We start from the raw sequence: 22,429 nt of genomic DNA, 5'->3' as shown, positions 1-22,429 counted from the left end.
ATTGGAGCAGTCAAGCGAATCCAATCAAACATGTTTTCCTTCGATCGGCATGAAGAGCCTTGTAGCCGGAAAACAATAAAAGTGGTATAAAGTGTTACGAGCACATAAGTGCTTCACGTAGAAATGGTGGAAGAGTCTAACGACCACAATATGTTGTGTTCTATACATAAAGAGAAGATACTAAATGGAAGTCGATGTGCTTGGACTATTACACATATATTTAAATGAAACTTAAATACGGATCAGTTTGTGTTTTTAATATTTTTGCATTGCATTCGTATTTATAGCCATATAATGCCTAAATCTGCTTGTTATTTGTTCATATTCAATATAGACATTGATATCATTCATTTTCACTACAATTTTTGTAGATTGATATTTTTTTGATAAATATGAAATGTCTCGGTGGATACAGTTTCGTATCATTTCCTGTACTTAACTATTCAATACGGAACTTGGTTAGCTCTGGAAAGACCGCAACTCGTTAACAGTAAAAGGGCCGTAAACTCTGATCTGTCGAGTAATTCCAGTCCCTTGCCAAGTACGGACGAAGCGAACGCCCGGACAAATCTTTATATACTCAAGAACAATGAGAATGAGTCACTTTGTGTGAAGATTTCTAAAAGAAAGCGACCCGTATACGCTCTTGGATGGGAATGCGCTCTATTACAATCTCATGGCATTGGTAAAGATTACTTAGGTATAGTCATAGGAGTTTTCAAGTTTTAAACTCGTCTCAATTTTTAGATTCTGGACAGTCAGTATGTCGAAATTTAAGTCTTTTCAGTACAGATGCTAGTTTAATGAACTATGTAAAATGATTGTGAGCGGTCTCTTGGAGTTGGCCAATGTTTCTTATGTGTTAAACATAGTTTAAAATAATATATTAATAAACTCAGTGTTTCATCGAATATAGTAAACGTTACATGGCGCAGCCGGTAGGATTCTATAAATACTCAAAAAGGATTTGTCTCGAGACAAATCGCAGTCTCATAAAACTAATACAAAATTCTTCAATTCTGAGCTTTTAAGACCCAAGCTATTGCCAATAGCCAACCATTGCATGGTTTTTGCGCCTGCGCAATCATTGGAAATTGACGATCCGATGACAAACGGCCATGCAAACTGGTAGATTATAGTCGACTACGTGATCCGGCAGTAAAGTCGGCGATTTGACGGCCGCAAGTTTTGATGTTTAACGTACCAGGGGATTTATCGTCTTGGTAATGGTCCATCAAAACCGATCATCCTGTATACCCGCAAAAGGCTTTGAAACATCGGTTTTATTCACGTGTACAAAGTCGCTTTTTATCGTAATTTACTAGCTTTGCCCGCAACTTCGTCTGCGTCTCAAACTATTTCCATACCGAATTTCATCTTAATGAGTTCAGCAGTTTAAGCGTGAAGAGATAGCAGATAGACATAGTTACTTTCGCATAATATTAGAAGGGATTTATTTTCCACTGTTGCCACGGTCTCCCCCCTCTTTTTCCGGTCGTCATTCCTTATATTTTAAATAAACTTATTACATAAATAAAAATTACACCATTTTCCTAGACGGGTAGAGATCACGGGATATTACTCGCTACAATTCATGCAGATATATCATCTTTAAAATGTTGAACATTTCCAAAACAAACCAAATATTTATCGATATTTCAAAACATTTCATTTCTAATATTTTACTACTTTAAGATAACTCATTTTGCGGCTAAGTGGTCCCATTCCCCCTCCGATAGGCCGCCCCCCCCCCCCACTCAGTTGACGTTTGGCAGTGACAGTCAATAAATAAGCCTAATCGTGCGTGGGAGTCGAACCGGGCCACTTAGATCCCATTCCAGATTGTTTTTGACAGCCGGTGACAATTCTGCTGATGCTACGCCTTGTATTCTGGCAAGACACAAAAAATAATGGCGAAGCTGTAGATTTTAAGCCAAGGTTCAGCATTAATAAGGTCAGGGCTTGGGGTCTTGGAGATCTGATAACTTTTTTACAGTAAAAGAGTCTTGGCCGTCAATTTTACATGTCTCATTCCATCCAACTTTCTCAAGTTCAATCCTCTCACACCAATAAAATAATGTGTATTATATTTTCTAACCTAGATATTCCTCTAGCTGTGTGCGAACTAAGCTCGTAGTAGGCTGGTCACATACTCCTATTTGTGTTCTACACGCGGACCCAATTCGTAGCAGCGTAGACACCGTGCACATTCGTAGCACGTCGCTACAGCCGATTTAAGAAATATACCAACTATAAAACTGGATGTTATTGGTACTATAACATGTAACATGGCAAACCTGCATAGTGCAGCCACCGCGCGCACTGGCCGGTTGTAAAATAAAAACTAAGCCATTCGCCCGTCTTTTGTTTTTTCTCATCAATATTCAATTGGAATTCTGTTGCAAATTGCACAACTTTGATTTTATTTATTAAATGAGACTCGATGCTTATGATTTGTACTAAAAACTATATACGAAGGCTGCCACTAATGCAGGTAATATTTGTATAATTGTATATATAGTATTAAGTTTCTGTTTATGTTTAAATTAAACCTAATCCAAGTCTTATTTGTACGTCACTGGTTTCCTGTAACGAAATGAGGCTTGGGTTAGGTTCCGACCCGACGTCTAAGAACGTACGATTGTTGCAGCCTTTACTTCTGCCTTAAAACTGAAGAGGTACTTATTACTGTTGCTGTTTCTTTTGATGGATATTTGCTGCTGAAGTTTTTCTCTGCGTGGACCTTGCTGAGCCTACGACATCGGATGCGGTAGCACCCGCGGCCAGAATTGATCGTTTGGTTCGACAAAGATCGGGATGCAAGAACGTTAAGGCCAGTGACGATATTTTATTTGTTTAGGCTTACGTACTGACGAAAATTACTTTATTTTATTGTACATATTTTTAATATTATATTGTTTTACTATATGAACCTAGTTTCATTTTCTACCGCTCTAGTTAGCCGGTTACAAACATTCAGACCAATTCCAACACTGACATCAAAATTATGTCATTCAGTGTATTTTGCTCGTACTTGTCCGTACATGTATCGCAGGTGAGACGCACGATAACTAAATGAGATCATTATTTTGATATGTCATAAATGTCACTTTTAAGAAATTAAAACCAAAATCAAACGCATTTGGACTTTATCTTTAACTAAATAAACATAATTTATAGACTTTTTCCCTGATTTATTTAGCTATCTGTATGCCAAATAACATCCAAAAATAGTCACGTGTAAACATGGAGTAAACATTCAAACTTTCACACGTATAAATATTAAGTTTCGGCGGCGGCGTGCTGTACGGCTACCATCAGTTTGGCACTGACATAAACGCCGTCAAGAACGTAACTTACTTTCTATACATCTCGCTCGTACTCGCATATTAGTGCAAACGAGATGTATAGAAAGTAAATTACGTTCTCGATAGCGTAAATGTCAGTTTTGACACTGTCAGTGACTCATGGTACTGGCTCTGAAGTCGGCTGATGGTTAAAATGGTCTTTAATAAATTCAATATTGAAATACTATATCAATTCCATTTCAATGCTACATTGGTACAATCGGGCCTTTAAATAGCTCCAGAGGACATAAGAATAAAGAATAAGAATATTTTTTATTAATAATAATATTTTTATAAATATTTTCCGTATCAATGTAGGATAGGGTCACAAACCATTTTATGAGCTTAGATTTAACATTTGATAAGGAACATGTTTTTAGATCGACAATTTTGCAAACAGAGTTATATATAAATGGGTGCATATGGGAAGTAAACCTCTTGGCGTGAGATGTATGGACAGCAGGTACCGGGACTCTATGGGCCCGATTCGGATTTTGTAATAGATATCTATTAGACATCGCCAAAATACGATAACGATATGTTTAAGATCTAACCTGTCAAATTTGACATTTCCGCGATTCTGGAGATACTTTTGAACGATTTCCACAAGATATTACTTAGAGATCTAATTCACATCTAATATATATCTAACACGATCTATCGTAAAAGTGACATTGGTTGCCCGAATTGCGCTGCAAAAGAGAACTAGTTGAAATCTAAACTATAACGCATCTAGAATGGATCTAGTACGTGTCGTCTCTTGTGAATATCTTGAAGTTCGAATACGGTAGTATATATACATAAATCGAGGAGGCCAAACCGCATCCATTGAGCGTATCTGGCTTGATTTATGTTAACTATCCCGTCCGAGTCTAGTTCGGCCCGTAAATATATCTTTATGGGGAAACTTTTCTAATCGCATGGAAAAGATGCTGTGTCGGTTTGCTTTTATGAGCGTTCTAGTTTTCAACGCGAGGCTGTACATCTGAAAGCTAATGTCTCAGCCACGAAAATACGCTTTGAGTTCTGTTGCCAGCGCTGGCTGTCGTGATTTATTCTTGTTAGGATAACTTTGGATGATGTCGGCGTCAAGCAAATTCGCTAGATATTGTTCATTGATGATCTTCGAGTAAGAGTTCAATTTTCAATCAAATTTTTCAAAAAGCGTGCGTGCAATAGTCTCATGCGCAGACAAACCATAATAGAGTTTAAAAAAATATATAAATAATTATTTATTTCATTGGGTTTGATGTTTCTCAGTGCTATTGATAAGAATCTGTGTTGGTAGTGAAGGGCTGTAGCCGATAACTATAAATGGCATATCCACAAGAAAAACTGAAGTTTTTAGGAACATTCTATGCTAATATTCGTGATTGAATTTAATCAAGATTTCAGAACAATATATCCAAATTAAATAAGTATGTACAACCAATTATTTATGTGAAAATTATACATAGTCTAGAGCAGCGGTCGGCAACCTTTTAGCAGCCAAGGGCCACATAGTTAACGAAGTTGACGCAGGCCGTACTTTGTTAATATTTAATGACTTTATCAGACATTGTCGTTTGTCAATATTAGATACAAAATAGCCAGGGAGGCTCGCGGGCCGCAAGTGACAGGTTCACAGGGGTTGCCGACCGCTGGTCTAGAGTCTTATATACCTCAATACAAATCACGATAAAACCACAATTTTGAATCATTAATATCTAGGGATTTCTCCCGAATTAATCATGACAATGTAGACACTAATATTTCATTCTGCAACGCCCAACGTAACTCAGCAGAATTAATGTGAATGCAAAAGGGTGTAGTTAGATTTAATTTAATACCTAGGTACCCCATTACCATAACTTAGCATTCAGTTTTCTTACTCCGACTCGCTGAATTGTCTCCCAGGTAATAAAATAATTCAAGTGATGTCACACTACGTTCGCTCTGACCTTATCGTTTGAACAATTACTGCAGTTTCAGATATTTTATAAGCGCATATAGCTTATAATTTCATTACATTTTACAATGCAGTTGAAAATTGATTATTTATTGCGATATCTTATTGGAACCCTTGGGGCGCGAGTTCGACTCGCACTTGGCCTATGTATGAAGAAACATATAATTTAAGCTCCCTTTATAAGGTTCTTAAACTAGCATGCTATTTTCGTTACATTGCGGTTTAAATGGGGCTTTACAGAAGAAGAAGAATTGTATTATTTCAACAGAATATCGTATAACCTCTCAAATGTTTGTAACATTTGCTTAACAAATATTGCAGATGTTCTAGACTTGGCATTCTGTTTGCAACCGAAAAACATTCCGTATTTAGAATGCCAACTTCTCAACGACTTGTTTGTGGCATCTGATAGCAAATCACTATCAGACAATGCTCAAAACATCCTCAACTAACATACTGAAAGAAGCCGTAATTTATTGTTGAAAGGGTCTATTATTGCTTGTTTTGATATGAACTAGAGTAAAATGAGCGCCGTAAACAGTTTTATGGGCAGTTCTGCCATTCACTTTGTTGTCGAGTTAATAATTTAACAATTCCGAATAGTAACAGGGTTGAAACACGCTATCGAATTATATTTGAATATAGTACATAGTCATAAAACTGCATTAGATTAAACTTAAGTATCCATTAAAGATTCCACCAATAAAAAGTGTCCTTCGCAGGAATAATAAAATAAGTTTTTGGCAAAAATTTAATTTTTGGTACAAGCTTTTATCGCTGACTGTACTTTTCCTACGACAGACAAATAATACTCATCGAGACAATTCTAAAAACCCCTAACACAATTAGGTTGCGTTGTTTCATCACAGAGTTCCTATGGCCACCTCCTGTCTCCATCATCAGATCAGTTCGACAGTACCATATTATTGTATTGTCATCAGAACTACATACAGCTGCCAATTTTCATGACGCTACGATCCTTAGAAGATGGTTAAATTAGTTACCTTAGATTCCATTACATACTTAGTTACATAAGGTCGACCTAATAAAAGCTTGTTAATATCAGTCTGGCTCAATTTATTGAGATAGTCTCAAATTATTTTTCAGCCAGTTGAAGTATAATTTGACTTCAATACAAAAAATACCCATGAACCAATTTAATAACTGTCGCAGTTGTGGAACAAATTGAATTTAAATACAAATTGAGAGTTGATGGTGGTTTTTTGGCGTCGCCACAAATTGCCCAGCTGGAACCGTATGTTATGGATTAATATTTGATTGCTCTGTTTTTGCCCTCTGCCACAGAATAAATCATAGTACTAAGTACAAAAGACTCACTCACTAACAAAACGCGTCTGTTACGATGCACAGATATGGCCGCTAGGTGGCGACAGCGCCACGCGCGGCTTATGGCTTTCCCCAAAATTGGGGCCGAACGGATGTACGATTTTAGCTACCTGTAGCAAAGCGACGAAATCGCGGAGTGAGACACGCCTGCCTCTGCGTATAGTCAAGGACTAATTTAATACATTCATGGATTCGTAGGAACTCCTTGTGGTTACGTTCATTCATTATGCTTGCAATGTGTGTTTGCTACAGCTTTACTACTTAACTCTGGGATTAGTGGTCTGTTGAAAATTAATATGTAAAATAAAATCACTTTTAAGTGAATCTATATATATAAACGTGAAAGACTTGACTGACTGACTTAAATCAACGCACAGCCCGAACCGCTGGGACTAGTCCCAATTTGGCAAGTAGGTTCCTTATAAGGTCTAGGGGTCCACTATAATAATAAAAATTATAATAATTTGAGCCTATATACGTCCCATTGCTGGGCACAGGCCTCCTCTCATGCGCGAGAGGGCTCGGGCTATAGTCCCCACGCTAGCCCAATGCGGATTCACCGCATCCACGATTCCGCATCCGCAATGCGGATTCATTGGGGTCCACTTAGAAAGGATTTTTCAAAATTCGTCCCCTAAAGGGGTGAAATGGGGGTCCAAAGTTTGTATGGGGAAAATATACTAATCCACGGGTACGAAGTCGCGGGCAACAGCTAGTGCTCACATATAAATCTGGGTAATTAAATTGAGTTTCTATAACTATGTTTAACTATATATAAATCGAATTGTAGTGTGCCCGCTATACTTGTCTAACTTTCGACAGAGCTACAACTATCCAAAGAGGCCAACAATATAAGTAGGTAAGGTCGCTTAATAATAGCGAAATAAAATTTGAATACAATTTACGTTTATCAGAAACGAACGCGAAGTGACGTGTCACGATAACTATCGGTGACGCAGTTCCATTAACGGAATTACGTGTATTTACCAAGCGACCACACGCTACACCGTTGCGTGTGTTTGAATACTTGTACTCAGAAGTCAAAAGTTCGTACCCTCATTGCAACATTAATCTTTTAGTTTAGATATTATCATAAGTTGCATATTAAGGATTTTGCAGCATAGCATTTGGATTTGTTTGCTTATAATTCTAGAAAACAAGGTTCTTCTAACATAAGACAATACATAATGGTACAGGTCTAAAGAATGAAACAAAAATTAACTCTTTTTTACCCGTCATGAACCTTTTTTCATTCGCTGCGTTATTCGTTGACGTGACTGCATGAAAAGTGCATTCATAGTACAGGATAAAGTCAATGAGTTTGTCCATGAAGCTAGAATGTAATAGATCAAGACATGGCACTAAATATCGTAGCCTAGAAATTGAATTAATTAACGAAGTAACGTAAGGTTGGCGCCTTAGCATAAGCATGAGTTGTATCGAACACATTTGTCATTAAAATACAAATGAATATTTCATTTCCGTGTGACAAACGACCACCACAACACATCAAATTGTCAGCCATTTTAATAACATTGGTTGCCGTGAACCGCATTGAAGGGTTGTCACAAACCCCGCCTCTGCATCACGTCCGCGTCATAACGTGATCAATAACATAATTGCCTACTTAATATGCTCGAGTGACTACGGTCTGTATTACATGATTAAAATAACCCTTAAATATACCTATAATTAAATGTTACAACTTTTGCTAAAGTTATTTGGATCCATTAAAATGTACTCGTACAATATGAGAATTCGACGATGTTCAGCCAGAATGGCCAGATTGTTCTAAAATACTGCAACTGCAGAACATTTTGCTTTTTCTGCCCTCCGGCCGGAAAGTTTCAACTTTCGGTCCGCTGCGCTAAACGAAGTTGCCGCTTTCCGGTTTCGTCGAGCAGAAATATAGTAAACAAACCTCGGGCAGTAAATAAACAGAAAGCCTTTTGATATTGACACTTTTGACATTGACGGATCAGTATCATATTGGAAACAGATCTAATAACTAAAACTCGCTTCGGCCTGTTAGAAATTTCTGATCGACATATGTAGCTATTAGGTATGTAATAAACTATTTATTGATTATATGACTCTTCTGAGTATGTCTTAGTGTAAGGCCTGAGTGGACGCTCGAAGCGGAGCGTTCGGCGGGGCGTGCAGCGTGGCGTCGAGTTCCCAAGTGATTTGAGCAGCGTGCACTAAGGCCGCTCCTATACGTTTGCATTTGTTTAACATGCACGCCGCACGCCCCGCCCCACTGCACGCCCAACTCGAGCGTTCACTCAGGCCTTACACTTAGGTTACCACGCGGCAAGCGGTTGTAGTTACCACCGCGGTAACAACAATAAAAAAAAAAAAAAAAAAAAAGTCATTTATTGTCGCTAAACACAGTAACAAAATAAAACAAAAGGAAAAAGAAAAAAGAAACAATAAGCACATAATTTTAAGTCCAATAGGGTTGCTGACTGAAATCAATCATGAAAATCACACTAACATACGGTCTGATTGTCCACAGGTGATGAGTTTGTGTACCGCGACGCGTGGGGCGGCATCAGCCTCATGTTCGCTGCCAACCAGTCTTCCAAGACCCTCATGCCCAATACCACTTACGTAAGTAAGAGTTGATCTGGGGGCACGGCAGTGCCCCGCCAAGTCGAGCAACACAAAGAGGCACGGCCGTACCATCCTTTTCTCGAAGCGATTCAGGGCATTTTCGACGTTCAAATTTACAGTGACATTGTTTACAAAACACACGTTCTTGTTTTGTTAAATAAATAATGTCTATCTAGCTGGCATTAATTTTTGTGGGATTTTTATGAGTATAATATATATTTGATGGGTATACGAATAATCGAGTAAAAGCTGCTTGTTCTTAGAGTTATAGCCAAAGTGTGAATATACATAGGTATATTGCAAAACATACTTGTTCCGTGTGTTGCAATATTTATGTAGGTAAAGTCTATTTTTTTATTCGGTAGACTAAAATGACATTTCATAGTATGAAATGACACATGATGTTCATACTATGAAATGTAATTTTAGTCTACGGAATAAAAAAATAGACTTTAGGTGTTTCACCACTTAAGCTCTCATTATTGAATTAATGCTGTACACTAACTTTTTATATTTATTCCATTGTACCTACAGCCTGGCAAAAAAGAGTAGAAATTAAAAAGTGGCAACACTGTAGTGTTGCCACACGTCCCGTTTTTCTTAGATTGATTTGAAAGAGACGACACTACAATATTGCCACTTTTTAATTTCTACTCTTTTTTGCCAGGCTACCTACTTACATTACTGGTATCTACGATTGTGACGCTACTTAATAATAATAGAAAGTAATTATCCAAGTAGATTAATAAAGATATGTAAGCACTTTATAATACCTCTATGCTCTATATTTCAAGATTAACCTCGACTTTGAAAACAATTTGAATATAACTTTACCCCATCTTAGTTATTAAAAAAGTTCCAAACCGCCGCCGTATTGAGACGGCCCGTGACACTTATTGAATTTTGCCACAGCACGGCGGCTCTCGGTGAAACAATAGACACAGACACACAGTAACCCGTAACTTATTTTTGATTATTGAGCAATGACGTTTAAATAGTATAGCATTGTACTTAATTTGTAAAATATAATACATATTGAGTAATAAAACCATTTACCTCAGCTAACATGACTCGGGAACAAATATTGAATCGTTTTCCTTACATTTGTCCAATCTAGCCTTACGAGTATATGAGAAACAGAAAATCACTGGTTAGATGGTAGGCTAATTAGTCTTCTGTAGATAAATGTAGGGCCTACCATCATCATTATCTTTGCACATGGTAGTTGCAACGACTAAGGAGGTAGTCTTCAGCCTACATCGACAGCGATGACGCCGATGACTGTATTTAAACCAATGGCCGATCGGCATCTCTTACCGCTTCGGTCACAGACATATCTTGACTCCTGTGGTGGTCCCATTAGGGCATATAGACAATTATTAAATACTGGTTTTTTTCTGATCTGTAAGAACAAAAGAGATATATGGCCCTATTGGCGTATATCAAGTCCAGTATAAACATTCTTCATTAACATAGATAAAAACAGCATCTAATAGCCATAGCTATAGGTATTAATCATTGCAGACAAGACTACTGTTGTCTATTCCACTACGCCCCATAGTTGCTGTGACCTTTGTTCTCCGACATCCCGTGATTAATCGCGTTCGAGAATTAATTAACACAGCGCCGACTAACGACTAATGACTAACGACTGACTAGAGCGGACGTCCTGTGACGGTTAGTCGACGGGTTTGATCGCTATGGGTATCATTTCATTCACATTTTGATGGATGGGGTTCTTACGAAGTTATATTTGGACTAAATTTTCTATTTTCGCTCATTATTTAAACCGAAAGGTACTTGTACCAACGTATTTATTTTGTCCTGATGTTAAAATAGTTGTGTGAAATTTTGCGACCGAACACTATTTTCCTGTTACTTCCTAACCTAGTTTTGTTTCTATTTTATGTAGGTATTATGTAGAATTAAGTAGATATTATAATTTTCCTTCCCAGGCACAATCAGCAGCAGAAGTTTCTAAGGCCGCTTTAAATGAGCAATTCTTGTATATTTATAAATATATTTCGGGGCTATCGGAAACGGCTCTAACGATTTCGATGAAATTTTCTATATGGGAGTTGTCACGGGCGAAAAACCGATCTAGCTTCTTATCTCTGAGAAAACGCACGTTTTGGAGTTTTTATATGTTTTCCGAGCATAGCTCGGTCTCACAGATATTATGTCTTAATATGAAACAAATTATCAGATACAGTCCCATCTACTTCATCTAGGAAAGAGAGAATATTCAATTAGTAACTACTCGGTCCATATCGAACTAATTAATTGCTCTATATTGAGCCATATTCACATAACGTGCGATGAAATTTCATGTAAGCACTATTCCAGATTTTATTAGGCCATTCACCTAACCCGTGCCCGTACTTCCTTCTATTACTATTTTCTATCCCTACCCAAACTTAAAGTGTGATAAGGAGAGCAATATTACCTGAGGTCCGCAATATTGGGAAACATATTGGTCGGTTACTTCCTAAAACTCATATGGTTCTCTTTCGAAATTTGCAAAATGAATCTTGTTTAAAATAGAACAAGGTTGCTTCCGAGTTGGTCTGCAATTATGAAGGAGGTTTTGAGGATATTAAGCAATGTATTTGTATTGGGGAAGGTGTTTGACCTATTAAGGCGATCAACTGTTTGGTGAGAGCTATCTGGCGAATTAACTGTCAGCATCTAGTCCGCAGTAAAATAAAGGATTAATCCCTGCCACTTCTTTCCGCTATCGCTCTGTAACATTTCCATCTTCATACTTAGATGGTTGACAGTCCTCAACTGTGCGTTTCTCCAGAAATTTCTTGCGTCACACAGCTAAGCTGTAGAATGAACTGTCGCCTGCGGTATTTGCGGACCGATACAACCTTCAAGAAAAGAGCGTACGCCCATCATAAATGCCGACAACGCACTTACAATCCCTCTGGTGTTGCGGGTGGGCATCAGGCGATTCATCTGCTCGTTTGCCACCTATGATTATTAAAGAAATTACCATTTTATTTTTAAGTTATTTGTATTTACTGTACGTGCAGTTATACACTCTGTATCAGAGCTCCGACCAAATACGTCTACGTTTAAGTTGGTTTCGTTAATTCATAAGTTCTATCGAAATTATACTAAATCCTGCAGCTATTTTACACTAGCCAGAATTCAAAAATCCGCAAATTGCAATTCATAGATGAACCTTTATAGAAAGACCTTTGAAATGGAAATATAAAATGACATGGATATAATTGTACTAATTTCGCTTGGAAAATGTATTAGTCGTCTTATTTAACTTTAATTACCCGAAGATTGTTTTGGAAGCAAAATAGCTTCGTGAAAACGCGCCGGGTGGGTGCTTTTCTTTCGAAGGTCAGACTTATTTTAAATTGCGCCAACCTTTTGGTTATACTGGGGCACAGAATAAATAATAGTACTAAGTACAGAAGACTCACTCTCTAACAAAACGCGTCTGTTACGATCAGCACAGATATGACCGCTAGGTGGCGACAGCGCCACGCGCGCCTTATGGCTTTCCCCAAAATTGGGGCCGAACGGATGTACTTTTAGCTACCTGTAGCAAAGCGACGAAATCGCGGAGACACGCCTGACTGGGGACGTAGCCAAGATGACAAGCGTTTGCAGAAAATGAAACGAAACGCTATCGTCCCTCTTCACTCTTCCATATTAGTGCGATAGACCCAGATAGCGTTTCGTTTCGCTGCGAACGATTGTCATTTTGGCTAGGCCCCCTGTTCACATCCAGTAGTCGACAAAATTCTGTCTTGAGAGTTAGATATGTGTGTTTTGTGGTACAAACAGCAACCCTCTTAACTGTCCATCGGTGGGCCTTATGCCTTTTGTAATAATGTTTACGAACTGTCAGTTAACAGTGTGGGCGATGGTACGTGTTTCTTAGTTTTAGCATTAAGCTGTTCACCCTACGAACTCTGCCACTATAACAAATAGTGCACATTTTCCGTCAGCTACAAAACCTCGTTAAGTTCCGTCCGCTCGGTTAGTTACCGACATCCAGTTTTCCGTAAAAGGCGGTAAAGTCCGTGAAAGTGCGGCTCGGCGGCAGAGTGAGCCGGCACGACGAAATAGGCTCTTATTTATCTGTACTCGTTATATATACTCTTTGTATAAGTAACGCTCTAATCCGTTGCTCTGTTTATCCTTCTGAGGCAATTGTTTTGTTTCGTAATTTGAAACCGTTAGTTAAACAATAAAAGTTCAAAACAGATTGTGAAATATGCCTACAAAAAATTGTACCAGGGGTCTCAGGCAGATATACCTACTTCTTGAAGTTATGAATTGTCCTTTAGTATTAGTAATCGATGTAATAATTATGATAAGGTAAAAAGTTTCATGAATTTGTGTTCTAAAGTCGGTATAAGAATAAAACCCTACTTAAAACTCTTCTTCAGATCGATTCTCTTTACTGCCGCCTTCTTTAATATTTTGTTGTAATTTTTTAAGACATCAGCTATTTTGAACTAGTTAGGGATTAGGTAACCTAGAAGCATCTCAGAGGTAACGGCTCGGTGATGCCATATTTAGCAAAGTTTGACAAGAAATTACTGTCACTATAGAGTCGATGGTAATAAAAGAGCAAAATAAAATATTGAGATAACAAAACATCATAAATTAACCTTTAGGCGTCGCGTCCATAAATGCCGTATAGAGATGAAATATCGCCGGCCATCCGGAGTTATCGTTTAAATGGTTTTCGTCTGATAAATATTTTCATTTAGAAATTTGTCATATCTGCCAGACTAGCACATGATTGGCCCGACAGTATCTCGCGGCGAGATAGACTACCCGTCCCTCTTTTATTTATTAACATAGAAAAAGTGGGTCAAATTTAGCTTGCAAGATTTGACACGTACAGTCACCAGCATAAATATATAACTGTGGGCAGCCATGCAAAAATATCATATGCTCCATTGGAGCCGTAAGTATATGACGACACTACCTCGGTAAAAATATGTGATGCTTTGTGGCCGGCAAAAATATCGTTAGTCTGTATCCGCATAAATATCGGATAGGGTTGCTTAAAAATATTTGATTACTCATAAAAATCAAAATTATGTGATTAAGTACTCTCATCTGGCATAAATATCTCTCCGCTGTGAATGCAAATACATCGGATGGCAGACGGACCGCCTATATATCTGACACGAAAGCATAGTTAACTGCATATTTACATACATAAGTAGGTACATTTCAAGTTAAATAAAAGCTTGTAAAAAGACCAATCATCTGCTAGGGGTGCTGTCACGTATACCTTAATGAATTTTCATTTAGTTTTTGGGAAATTTCCGCAATTTGCACATCTGTATTTACTAGTCTCTGGTCTGTGGCTATACAAGTATACAACGAGACGTGTAGTGGGCCCACTTGTTGGACGGCCCCAATTTATTACGGCGGCTACAATATCGGCCGAGCGCGAGTGTTTAGCTTTTATGACAGCGCGATGTTTGATGGATAGTTTCGGTGAAATAACCGAAATAAGCCACGTATTTCTTTTGTGGATTGTTTATTTGTGTTTACCTACGGTGTAAAGTCCGTAGCAAAATTATTAGCTGAGGCATTCACCCTGTATATCGGAGCGGCCAAGGTGCTCACAAATATCTGAACCCGCCTTTATTATCATGGCGTAAGAGTGCGTGTTCAGATATTATGAAAGCCTTGGCCGCTCCGATATATCTGATGGCGACTGTACATCATATTAACACTAGGTTATCTTGCACAATAATTGCCCTCTATATTATTAATTAAACTATCAATAGAGCTATGAACCGATCCAGGTCATAGCCGTGATTTTGGAAATTAATCCAAGCGCGTGACGTGACGTGTATTCAGCGATAATATCTAAATTGCCAATCTAATTGAAAATATATTGCACGGATTAAACAGGTGACGGGCGCAATTTGTTAAATTAGTGATGGCAGTTTTAATCCTTACCCGGCACGAAATGCATTAAATAATTTGTCATATTTGCACCGGGTGTCTCTCCCGGGGTTCTATGAGTTTATAATGACAGGTAGATTATGAAACTATCTTTTTTCATTTAGGTGCAAATATCAATAGTTTTTCAACATTTCGTAACAGCAACAGTGCGTAATCATCTCAGTGGGCCTTAACGTCTCTATTAGTCAGGCGTGGCTCACTCCGCGATTTCGTCGCTTTGCTACAGCTACAGGTAGCTAAAAGTACACCCGTTCCGCCCCAATTTTGGGGAAAGCCATAAGCCGCGCGTGGCGCTGTCGCCACCTAGCGGCCATATCTGTGCTGATCGTAACAGACGCGTTTTGTTAGAGAGTGAGTCTTCTGTACTTAGTACTATTATTTATTCTGTGCTCTAGTCAAGGCTTGTTCGCACTTCTCAGTCCGTGTCATAAGTGCTATCGCTTGGTTTCAATTTACTTGAATGCCCCAACAACAACCCTTAAATCATTTTGGAAAAGAGCTGATTTTCCTCAAATCCTGGATCGATTTTTATCAAACGTAACTTATAACTAGCGCAAGAAAACTCGCTTTCACGTAAAACACGCACGCATTAAAATCGGTCCATCCGTTTGAGAGCCACGATACCACAGACAGACAGACATTGGCGTGAAACACATAACACCCCTCTTTTTGTGTAGGGGGTTAAAAATGCGAAAATTCGCTCAAGATCCTTGTCCCAACACAGTATAAAACAAAGTCGCTCCCGCTGTCTGTCTGCCCCTATGTATGCTTAGATCTTCAAAACGCAACTACGCAACGGATCTTGATGCGGATTTTTTTAAATAAATAGAGTGATTCAAGAGAAAGGTTTATGTATAATTTGTTAACCCGTGCGAAGCCGGGGCGGGTCGCTAGTACACATACAAAAGGTTAAATATGTTCCGTTTGTTGCAGAGAGTACTGGAGCCGGCCTCGTTCTCGGTGTCCGCGGACCGGCGCTTCCTGCTGCTGGCGCAGAGCCTGCGGCGTCTGCACACGCACTCATACCTAGCGCGCTACACCGTCTACGACATACTTACCACGTGAGTCCCTTCTGACGGCAGGGTTGAAGGAATAGGCGACACAGCTGGTTTGTTACATATGTGCTAGGTTCATTCACACGCACTCGTACCTTGCGCGCTACACCGTGTATATGACACCGTATGATTGTGAACCCGTTAGTTTATAATCTAACGTAGGTTAGGTTAGATTATAATCTGCCTACCGTCAGTTTATAATGTAACTAGCGAGATTATAATATGACGAGTGTTTACAATTTTACGGTGACATATACAACGACATACTGACCACGTAAGTCCTTTCTGACGGCAGGGGTGAAGGAACACTAGGCGACACAGCTGGTTTGGTACTATGTGCTAGGTTCATTCACACGCACTCGTACCTCGCGCGCTACGCGCTACGCCATATAAGACATACTGACCACGTGAGTTCAGTTCTGACAGCAGGGGTGAAGGAACACTAGGCGACACAGCTGGTTTGTTACTGAACGTGCATCTACACGCCCTCATACATACCTCACACGGTACAAGACAAAGCAACACTGACATCTGTGGGTTATATGTACCTTGAGGTGCATCACAATTGTCTTTGACTGTATGCTGCTTTCATAAATTCATAAATTGTAAAAATGAAATGTCAAATGCCGATTTAGTATTAAATCAGATTTTGATCCCAAAAGTAATGACGAAATTAAAGGATTATCCCTCGCCCTTTAATTTTACCAGATAACGTTTGCCGTTCCCGAAATATCGGCGGTTTGACGACGCTCCTCAGGCCTCGAGATAAGAACTAATTATTATTTTCTTAATTAAGAAGAGCCGACGCTAAACTTTTGGTCAATTTGGAAAATATATCTGAGAGGAATCTCCGAATAACTGAAAATTATTAATTGGTATGTAGGAGGGATTTATTATTGAAGCAAAATTCCTTAGAATTGATTTTGCTAAAAATATACAGCTCTTAAACTAAACCAGTACTATCCTAAATGTTAAACTGAATTTTGGTTCAACCACCCGACTTTTAACAAGGATTTAAACCTCAAGCTAGTTAGCTAAAACGAATCTAACGACACCTCACACATAGCATAAGCGTTTTGAGCCATAGACTTAGCCAAACAAATATACATACATAAAAGTACATACAGTCAAAATCACTCGCCAATTTTAATAATGAACACAGCAAAGTTAACTGCTAGAACATGCCTTTTCTAGAGCCACTTAAATTCTTCAAGTCTTCGTTAATTCTTAGCAACACAGCTTGAACTGAAGAACACTCCATTGGGCTTCAGCCATAGACGAACTAAATAGATGGACACGCGTTGTCAAGTTTCTATACCCGAAGGACTATTATCAATATCATGCTAAGCTTCAGGCGAGAGCCTGTAGAAGGACCCCCGAAGGGCCCGAAACATGTCGCCAATAGCGACTAAAAATTCAAGTCAGTGAAACCGTTGTCGTCTAAACAGTTTAAATTATATCTCACGAAAGTTTTATATCGATCATGCTAAGCTTGCTGCTTTCCGTTTGTCTATCTGTCTGCAGGCTTAGAATTAATAGCAATATTACTAATATCCATGTGTACAAGCTATAATTTTCTACAACCGCATTAAAAATACAAACTTAAAAAATAGGTAATCAAGAATAAAGTTACCAGTAGCAATATCGCAACCTGTGACTTTGCAAAACTTACAAGTATGTTCGTTGGACACTGTCCAATCACAGGAACTTGTCCATAATATGTCCGAAGTCGTTGGCTCCAGCTGAGGCATAATCGGATCGGCGTTCTCAAGTAGAAAGACACTCGATGGAAAGTGATCCCCGACTTGGTTCTTTGGCTGCATTATTAGAAGAAAGAATTCTAATTGGCAAATTAAGCAATGCTAAAAGATAAGATACAATAATAGCTAAAGTCTTAGTAAAGATACAAATAGTATAATAGTTCTGCTTTTCATTTCAAGTTTGTGATTTTTCAAGTTAATCTTTTAATTGGGTCTAATTTATCTTGCAAGATTTGACGTGTGGGTGTGTGCTGCTAACTTATTATTTTTCTTTTGTCTTTCCTGACTTGTCTGTAATTACCGCCTCAAACCAAACCATTAGCTCACCTTGAATAAAGTCATTCGGTTCTAAGGAATGCCCTTTACTTAACGAGTCCTCTGAGGTCCGCGGCTGGTACTTTTAACGGGTCCCTCGGCAGTTTCGGTTCGTCACCGAGCGCCAGAAGGAGTGAAACGAGCGAGTAATTTATTTTTAAGGAAGTTTTACGCGTTTTTTAGGGTTTTGACTGCGGGGCCTGGAATGCTGATTAACTCCTTAAGTTATTTAATTTGTGGTGTGAATCTTTTGCAAAGAACGTTTTATTAAGATGTGTCTCGATAGCACAGAAAATACACATATTTACATACAGCTTACTAATATGATGTCGAACCATTTGAGAACAGTCAAACACTTTTTTTACTTTCGCAATTGAAAGGTTTCGGATTTTCCCCCCGTGAGATCCCCTGTAATACAGCGCAACCCGATGCCGAGTCCTAGGGCCGCATAAAAAGTAATGGGCTATATATTGACCCTAAGTATCGTGTTGCGGAGCTGCGGCAGTAAATGCAGAGTCCCTAAACTGGTTAACTGAAGCAGACAGGACAAGCCTTATGCTTTTATAGATACTTACGATTAATATAATTATTTTAATGGGATAGGTTATCAAATGATATGTTTTATATTATGGCGGACAATACAATTAATACCCGTTCAGAACTGAACTAATAATAACGTCAGTTTAAATTGACGTTTCTGCTTGATAATATGTAAAACAGACACCAAATTTTAACCCGTGTTTATAGCACGATAATGTTTTGTTTTCAGAACTAGTTAAAATTCACAACACTGTATAACATTTCTGTACCTAAATTTCGTCATGAATTATTTCTGTTTTCCGTGTACGATCTAAAAAGAATGGCGAAAAGAAGTAAAAAGTCCGAGCAACTGAACAAAGCAGTGTTCCGTGCCGCTGCCACTTTTCATTCACTCCATTGTGAGAACAAAATAAAACTGCTGGGCCGAGAAGGGGCATGCCAAAATCAACTTTAATGTATTATGTTAAGATTGATTATGAAACGGATTCACGGTGGTAGCAGCTCGGCTGCTTCGTGAATTCATAGCCTTAGCCTGTAGTTTGTACCTGCCTTAATGAAACGTGCTCCGAATTCGGGAAGAAAGAATATCGGTGTTTTTGCGATGAAAGTGTTTATTTTTCTCCCCTTTTTAAGTGGCTGGAGTCAATTTATTCGCGAAACCATTAATGATGTTCTTTTTCAATAAATGGGTCAATTCCTCTTAATTATTTTTTATTATATTACAGATATTTTTGAATTGTGTTTTTAATTTCGATGGTTTAGTAAGATAATGTTATAAGGAAGGAAGTAGAGTGAATGGTATTGTATGACACCTACCTATTTTGGGCAGATATTTGCCTATTATTACTCTTACACGTAGTTTATAATTTCATATCTCATACTGTTTTTCAAATCTGAAAAGTAGTAACTCTGTGAAACTGTTGAAAAGTATTGACAAAATGTAGACTCTATGCAATTGTTCAGTTATTTCTTGTTCCGCTCGCAATAAAGAGCAAAAGTTAAACTTACAGTCAAAATATATAAAATCGCGCAGATCATTTTGCAGCGCGTGTTTAAATAAAACATAACCAGGATTTGAACCCGGGACCTCCTGCAGAGTAGGCAGGGTCACTACCAATTATAGTTCTTTTTTTTAGCATTAGAAATAAAGTAAACAATCTTGATGTGTCTTTTAATTGCAAAACACATTTTAAAAATAAGTTACGGCAAATATGTAACAATTATGAATCTAATACGATCATTTATATTCTTCTGCTTTCATAAGTAATAGTTTATGATTTTTAAAAAGAGTTTTTCAATTAAAAGACATGTCAAGATCGCTTACCTTCTTGCAAGTTCTTTCTAATGCTAAAAAAACCGGCCAAGTGCGAATCGGACTCGCGCACGGAGGGTTCCGCACCATCAACAAAAAATAGAGCAAAACAAGCAAAAAAACGGTCACCCATCCAAGATCAGATTAACAGCCACTTTCTTAATTTACCTACTAGAAGAGGTGTCACCCTAACCAGTTTAATGTATTATGAGTTCCATAGATTTGGTTCTGCGAAGTTCATGTTAAAACCAGTAGATGAAAGCACTGTTTTGAGGATCATTAAATCCTTTTCAAGCAATGCAGTAGGCACTGACAACATCACGTTGGATATGGTTGAACTTACCTTGCCTAGAACCCTATTTATCATCACAAGTATCATCAACCAATCCATCTGCACTGGTGTTTTTCCAGATGACTGGAAATCGGCGATAGTTAGGCCTATACCCAAAACACCTCAACCTACTGACTTAAAGGACCTCAGGCCTATTAGCATTCTGTGTTTCGTGTCGAAAATTCTAGAAAAAGTGGTATGTCGGCAATTAACAGATTTTTTAGAAGCAAATAACATATTACCAAATAAGCAGTCTGGATTTCGGAAAGGGCGCAGCACAGCCACGGCACTCCTGGACGTGATCGATGACATACTAACAGCGCAGGATAAAGGAGAGGCATCTATCCTAGTCCTCCTAGACTTTTCCCGTGCCTTCGACACTATAAATATTTCACTATTGCTGTCTAAACTTGCTTACTATGGTTTCGACGTCGGAACCATAAAATGGTTTGATAGCTATCTCTCTGGCCGTTCGCAGAAAGTTGGGCTTCGTAATTATTCTGGACTAACAGATTACTCTTTAAATGTATCTGTAAATTGCGGAGTCCCTCAGGGGTCGATTTTGGGTCCCGTTTTGTTTATTTTGTACGTGGCAGACATTGCTAGTTGTATAAAGAACTGTCACTATCACATGTATGCAGATGACCTACAAATTTATAAAACGTTCCATCCTCGGGAGACACAAACTGCTGTGGAGCTGTTGAATCAGGATCTTGATCGTATCGACGTTTGGTCTGGACAGTGTGACTTAGTCCTTAACCCCAACAAGTCAAAGTTTCTAGTGCTTGGCACTAAAGGCCAAGTTGACAAAGTCACCAGGTTTGATATTAATGTTATGCTCGGGAGGGAACGCCTCGAACGAGTCTCTGCAGCCCGTAACCTCGGCCTACTCTTAGACGAGGGCTTGCGTTTTGAACAAAATGTACTCGATGTCGCTAAAAACTGCTACTATAGATTGAAAGTACTATATCAGGTTCGTCAATATCTCAGTGTCGACCTTAGAATAAAATTATGCGACACTTTAATATTATCCAAACTCAACTATGTCGACACTGTGATCAATGGTTGCTTACTGGCTCGTTCGAAGGCACTCCTTCAACGCATCCAGAATGCTTGTGCCCGTTTCTGTTTCCCCATCCCTCCACGTACTCATGTCACCCCTTATCTTAACAGTGGTAAGATGTTGAAAATGGAAGCACGTCGTTCGTTGCATTTTGCGACCCTACTTTTCGGTGTAGTAAAATTCCAACAGCCCCAATACCTTTTTAACAAGTTGTCGTTCTCCTCCCGCCCAATGAGAGATGCCATTCGACTTCTCTGTCCGAGACGCGGCGGTTGCGCAGCGTTTCCTGGCAGTTTTCGCTATTCTGCCACGAAATGCTGGAACAACATACCCCCTCCAATACGTAACTTAAAAACATTACATACTTTTAAACTTAAATTTAAACAATATCTTTTCAGCTTGCAACTGCCGTGTTCTTAGCGTTCCATGCAGCTTAGCTAAATATTTTTTTTTTTTTTTTTTTTGTTGGTTAAAGCCGTCGATCGTTGCCTTTTCTGTAAACCTATTTACAACTACCAACTCACCTATTTTATATTATATTTCTTTATTTATTCGAGTTCCCTTTTTTATGTATATATGCTCAACTATATTTAATATTATACTAAATACATGCTTTGCCTGACTATATATATTTACATATTCCCAACCCACTCACTTCCATATCAAATTTCACTTTTTTTTCTTTTTCTTTGTCTTCATGTATAAGTTTGTAATTTGTGTTAAATATTAATTAGGTACTGAATCACATTTTGACACTGCCTTTACTGTTCTGAGCTATCTTCTTGCCCTGGGCTCCACGGAAGACCAGCGCTATAGCATATATATTATGTT

At 38.5% G+C, this 22,429-nt stretch overlaps 2 protein-coding genes across 3 annotated transcripts in view; one reads left to right on the top strand and one right to left on the bottom strand.

The window, feature by feature from the left end:
* Positions 1-16,688, bottom strand: part of LOC134658032 (trypsin-5-like) — a 93,579-nt gene extending 76,891 nt beyond the window's left edge. Inside the window, exon 1 of the mRNA XM_063513639.1 lies at positions 16,685-16,688. The gene's annotated coding sequence lies outside the window, so the exon portion shown is untranslated. The remainder of the gene's footprint in view (positions 1-16,684) is intronic.
* The window catches only part of LOC134658021 (dipeptidyl aminopeptidase-like protein 6), a 205,773-nt gene that overhangs the window by 146,866 nt on the left and 36,478 nt on the right, over positions 1-22,429 (top strand). For both annotated transcript variants that reach the window (XM_063513622.1, XM_063513621.1), the window contains exons 4-5: positions 9,161-9,255; positions 16,156-16,283. In XM_063513622.1, coding sequence (XP_063369692.1) covers positions 9,161-9,255; positions 16,156-16,283 — 223 coding nt within the window. The remainder of the gene's footprint in view (positions 1-9,160; positions 9,256-16,155; positions 16,284-22,429) is intronic.

This window comes from Cydia amplana, chromosome 21 (assembly GCF_948474715.1).
Source record: "Cydia amplana chromosome 21, ilCydAmpl1.1, whole genome shotgun sequence".
Lineage (NCBI taxonomy): Eukaryota > Metazoa > Arthropoda > Insecta > Lepidoptera > Tortricidae > Cydia > Cydia amplana.
This window is presented reverse-complemented; position numbering and strand designations above follow the sequence as displayed.